This window comes from Monoraphidium neglectum, assembly GCF_000611645.1.
Source record: "Monoraphidium neglectum strain SAG 48.87 unplaced genomic scaffold scaffold03872, whole genome shotgun sequence".
In the NCBI taxonomy this organism is placed as follows: domain Eukaryota; kingdom Viridiplantae; phylum Chlorophyta; class Chlorophyceae; order Sphaeropleales; family Selenastraceae; genus Monoraphidium; species Monoraphidium neglectum.
In genome coordinates this window covers 1-5,335 of record NW_014009757.1, presented here as the reverse complement: position 1 = coordinate 5,335, position 5,335 = coordinate 1, and the positions used below count along the sequence as shown (strand labels likewise).

The 5,335-nt window shown below is 62.0% G+C and overlaps 2 protein-coding genes across 2 annotated transcripts; one reads left to right on the top strand and one right to left on the bottom strand.

Annotated features, from left to right (window-relative positions):
- Window positions 1-2,708: 2,708 nt before the first annotated feature.
- MNEG_13512 (hypothetical protein) lies at window positions 2,709-3,749 on the top strand (the record flags this gene model as incomplete). Its single annotated transcript, XM_014038017.1, has 4 exons — window positions 2,709-2,722; window positions 3,134-3,241; window positions 3,459-3,517; window positions 3,691-3,749. 4 exons carry the CDS (start codon window positions 2,709-2,711, stop codon window positions 3,747-3,749), a joined length of 240 nt encoding a protein of 79 aa, XP_013893471.1.
- Window positions 3,750-4,720: 971 nt separating this feature from the next.
- On the bottom strand, window positions 4,721-5,101 carry MNEG_13511 (hypothetical protein; the record flags this gene model as incomplete). Its single annotated transcript, XM_014038016.1, has 1 exon — window positions 4,721-5,101. The coding sequence occupies one exon, from the start codon at window positions 5,099-5,101 to the stop codon at window positions 4,721-4,723; it is 381 nt and encodes a 126-aa protein (XP_013893470.1).
- Window positions 5,102-5,335: the final 234 nt, after the last annotated feature.

The following is a 5,335-nucleotide window of genomic DNA, read 5'->3' as shown; positions in this document are numbered from 1 at the left end:
GAAGATATTCCTGGACAGCATCAAATCAAAAGCTCGAGTCGGCCTCGTCACATTCGGCTGCCCGAATTGTGAGTAGGCCAGGGGCTTGCATCTCAACGCCCGATCCTGTGTGCCCTGCTTCCGGCCGCGCTGCCGTCAGTCACAATTACTGAATGTGTCCCACTCCCAGGCGATGCCTGGGGGAGGGTGCCCTGCATTGTTGGAATTGTGGCTGCTGGCACTGATGCCAACAAGCAAGCAAACAAATAAGCACCCGCCTCCTTGGTGTGGTCATCAACCCCACAAACTCTGTCTGCAGTCGGTGACAGCACATTTGTGAGCGGCCTCAATAAGGCGGTCAACATAAGGCGCATCTCATTTGAGAACGACCCCGTCACCCTGGTGCCGTGCGCCAGCAAGGCGGACGCCAAGGAAGCCTCCATGCCGGCGTGCGCGGGGGGCATGGTGCCCACAGTCGACACGACTCCTGGAGCCAAGGCCCGCACATATTGGAGCAAGTGAGCCCGTGGTTGTCCAGAGTGCGTGCTGGCGATGGAGTCGGTGCCGTGATTGATAGCACAGCACACAAGCGACTGCATGCTAGTAACAACACACGCAGGTGATTGGCAACGACAACCGCTGGATTAATTTGCACAGCGAGGAGGATGCAAACAGCACCCACATGCGTTTGCTGTGTCCCGCGGCGCGCGGCCTCATCCCTCCTATGACACATACACGCACGCACGCACGCACGCGCACACGCACGCACGCACGCACGCATGCATGCACGCACGCACGCACGCACGCACGCACGCTCACTCACTCACTCACTCCAACACCACCGCATTCACCACAGTCGCCGCCGCCGCCGTAACCACAAAGGGGGTTTGCAGCCACCTTGTTTGCCCATCTTCACCTGCCCCATCCAACCCCTCCACCCTTCATCTCTCGATTTGTGTCAACACAGCTACCAGGCGTCCCGGGGAGAGATCTATCTGCGCGCCGGGGCCATGCCTGTCCAGACCGATGCCTGGACCTTCACCAGACACTTTGGCGTAATCCCCACGCGTAACATGATTGCGGCGGTCCACTCGTGCCCCTACATGTGCTCTCTAAGGTATAGAGATTCTGGGCAGTAGTGATGTTGCAGATAGGGGCGTCCTCGGACACCGCAATCTGAGAGTGGCTCCTCACCCCTGTATGACCAACCTGCAGCTCGCCATCTTGCAACTGCTTTTGCTGTGGCGTGCAGCTCGCTTTCCTGGACCCACCACGTGACGGGCACCCGAAACCCTCCCGCACGCCAACTCTCGTCCTGTGTTCGCAGGCGCTACTCAAGCGGCAGCCCCACCAACAATAACTGCCTGCTCAAGCGCGTTCGCGAAGGCTCCCCGCTGCTCGCCACCAACGGCTACTGCATAACATTCCCTGATGACGCCAGCGATTGGCCGCGCGAGGACGTGGACACACCGGCCCTGACAGACGCAGCGGTGGGCACACGTTTGGCCGCACTGTGTCGCTGTACTGTCCAGGTTGCCTGCGGGCCGAGACTCAATGCTGTGCGGCACGTGGTGACTGGGTCCGATGACCTGTGTGCGCCTACCGCATGTCGGCTTCACTATGATCTGGAACGCCTTGCAGCTGGTTGGTCCCCAATCTGGCGGCCCAACCTCGATAGTACCCCCTCTCCCAGGTCTTGCCAGCCGTGGGTGCCCGGCCCCCCATGTGGAACTTCCGCACATACGCCGACGCCCTCTCCTGGAGCTGCGACTACAACAACAACGGCGTGCTGGTGTTGGATGTCAAACACAGCCCCATCCCTGGCATCACACCCGCCATGATGCGCTGGTGAGGGGGCCGACGCATGCTTGCCCAGATCAAAAGTCCCCAGGTTTGGGGAAGGATTTGCGCTCGGGGGTCCTCTGGGTGCGGACAGGGATGCCGCGGGCTGGGCAGCCGCGCACAGCGCCAAAACGCGTGTTGGTCGGCTAGTCTAGCATCAACTGCTCACAATCATCTCATCCCGCACCCTGCGTGCACTTGTACGTGCCGCCTCTGGCTGTCCGCAGGTTGTTCAATAACCTCCAAAGTTCCTCGGTGTGTTGAGGAGACTTGAGCGGCCGCGCCCCCCCTGCAACTGCTCTGCTGGGCGACGCCTTGTGCCAACCCAGTCGATCCAGCTCATGAATGCCCGTTGTGCCATGCATCATGTACCCCATCTGCCACCTGCAGCAACGGTGTTCGTACCAACAGTCCACGCACCTGAGCCCACCTGCGCCACCAACGCTGCCGACGACCCCGCTGCTTGCAGGTCCACAACGGCGTGTCGTACCCTAACTTCTTGCTTCTCCACCCACGTGATCACGTGAGTTTCTCAACCAGCCACACCCCTCTGGAGGACAAGGCCTCCAGGAGAGGCCCCTTGGAACCCACGACCACCTGGCGCGAGTTCCAGGCAACGGGCTGCCGCGAGACTGGTAACGCGAGCGCACCATATGCCTGCCCGAGCGGCGCTGCAGCCGACAACCCCGGCATCACCCAGGCCACGCCGATTGACGACTATGTTAAGCTTAGCCTCGACCCAACTAACAGTGAGTCATCATGCTTTGTACATGTGTGTACGTGTCAGCTGCAGGTCAGCATGTGAAAGTCCTCACGCCCCCAAAGGCCCGCCATGCATCCTCCCCGGTCCCCCCCTCCTCCGCCGTGAATACTCAGCTGCCACCAACATGCACAACTGCAGGTGGTTTGGTGGTGCGTGCCATGGCCAGCAATAAGATCCAGCTGGCGGAGCGCAGGTGCTTCGGTGGGGCGTGCGCTTGGATCGTCAGAATCGACCACACCTGGTGAGGCGTGGGCATGCGGAGGGAGCTTGCAGGCAACAGACCTACAAGCAAGTGCGAGCGTTGTCTCTGTGGACGAACTCTCTCTGAACGACTATTGAAGGTTGTATACACCTGCTTATTTACAAAGCCACCGCAGCTGCCGCGAAACCCACAGCTTAGCACTGCTGGCTTTGCATGCTGTTTGCAACAGCATGCAAAGCAGCTGCTCAACACAGCCACTGCGCTCGCGGGTCACGACCAGCCTACCATCCAACAGGCGCGCGCATGGGCCAACTGCTCACATGTGCCTCGCTTCCTCATGAGCGCAGGCAGGTGTCCGCCGACGGCGCTGCCCTTCAGCTCACCACCCATCAGGAGGTCGGGCTCAAGCTGGGGCTCGCCAAGAAGAGCATCAACCCTGCTATCATTGGCGTCTGGTAGGCGGGGTGCTCTTGGTGTCGATGGCGGCGGTGCTATTGGTGTGCTTGAGTGCGTGAAATGTCGCAAATCGCCCAATTTCTATGGACTGAAGCAGTGGGTGCTTGGGAGTTGTTGTTCCTGCTATATAATGAGGACATGTGGCAGATCGCCTGCCCTGAAACCAACAGCAGCAACCAATGCAAGCCCCGATGCTGCTTGTACGATCACGCACAGGCGCAACGGCGTCGTCGCTGACAAGAAGTGCCAGAGGCTCGCACTCCACTACATCGAGGGTGAGCCTGCTGCCTTTCACGCACATGGATGCCACGCCGATTCACCAGACACCATCGAAGCACGTCTGCGCTCATGGTGTCCCAGCCTGCGCCGGCACGCCACTGCCCTGCTAGACCCAGGGAAGGAACTTCACCGACCCACCCTTGCCCCCCCTCCCTGGCCACCTGCGCAGAGTTTGGAGCGCTGCAGTATTGGCTGCGGGCGGCGTTCCAGCAGGCCCAAATCAAGTGACGCCCATCCCTAGCCAGCAGCAGCCCGTGTGCAGCGCGCACGAGACCGGGAGCAATCTGGAGCTTCACACGGGCGGCTGCCAGCGAGAGCGTTGACAACCCTAAACCCTTCTGTATTCATTGCTTCACATTGTCCTCTCGATTGCTGGCAGTCTTTGATTGGCAACTTCCTCAATTGCACCCTGTATGTCCCCAATCAGCCTTGCGATTGACCTCAAACCCATGGGCTGCGCCGCTGCAAAGGGAATGCCATCGCACTGACGGCTTTCCTGCAGCATCCACAGTTTTGGCTTCAGCTTGACGTGGTGCTTTTTCACCCTGTTTATCTGGGCATGGCATCCAAAATCATTATTCAAGCAAGCCCTAGGCACACTGAGTGCCAGCGGCCACGTTGCCTGCATGCACAAACCGGATATACAGGCCGTTGATCATTACAACGTTGCGTCTGCAAGCCAAAAACTTGACATTGAAACACCCCTTGGACGTACATAGGCCATCAGCAGGCACAATTTCTCTGTGTCGTGGTACAATGTTGACCCGGCATCACCCCTTTGCTAGGGAGCGCAGCTGGTGCACGGCCGCCTGTCGCCGCGGCACTGCGCAGCGCCCCCCTCCTGGCTTCCTGGTGCGTCCAACGGGCGAGGTCCGAATAAAGTCAATGGGTCACCCTGCTCATTCATGACAGAGAGCACAGACATGCAGAGAACCTGTCCTGCCACGGGGTCGGGGAGGAGGTTGAGGGCGGCGCTGGCATGCGGCCTGCCTCTGAATACACTGCCCACAGCGGCGACCACACAAAAAGGCGAGAGGGATCAATCATGAAGGACGGCCAGCGAAGCAGACCGTAAAGGAGGCCCACGCCACACCGGGTAAGACGAAATGCAAGTGCGCACGCCAACCTCATCAAATCGAAGCAGGCGCCGAAGCCAGCCCCAGCAGCGCGAATACCGCCCCGCGGGGTGCGCCGCGCGCTCAGCGCGAGCGCTGCAGGCACGCCGCCGCGGCCGCCGCAGCCGCCGCCGCGTGCAGCCGCCGCTCCGGAAGCATGTCGTCGAACGCGCCCGCCTCCAGCGGCGCCCCGCGCGGCGGCGGGTGCTCCCCCAGCTGCCGCAGCACCAGCTCCGCCGTCGCCGGCGCGAGGGACAGCCCAGAGCCCTCGTGCCCCGCCGCCATCAACACGCCCGGCAGCCCCGGCACCGGCCCGATCGCGGGCAGGCCGCCGAGCGCGTAGGGCCGAAGCCCCACGCGCACCGACGCGCCGCCGACCGGGCCGCCGCCGCTGAGCGCGGCGTCGAGCAGCGCGGGGGAGAGGTGCGGCATGAAGCGGTGCGCGCGGCGCATGATGGCGCTCATCACGGCGCTGTCGGGCGCCGCCTGCCACCCGCTGAACTCTCGGGAGCTGCCTGCAGTGTGGGGGTAGGGGTGGGGTAGGGGGGGGGTGGGGTGGGGGGACAAGCAGCGCTTTTTGCGTTGCTGAAGGTGAGGGCGCTGCAGGATTGTCGCCAGTGCCAGGGGGCCCGCGACCCAAGCAGAGAGACAGCCACCTGGCTGGGAGCCTCAAGCACCGCGCGCGGGACGAGCGTCGTC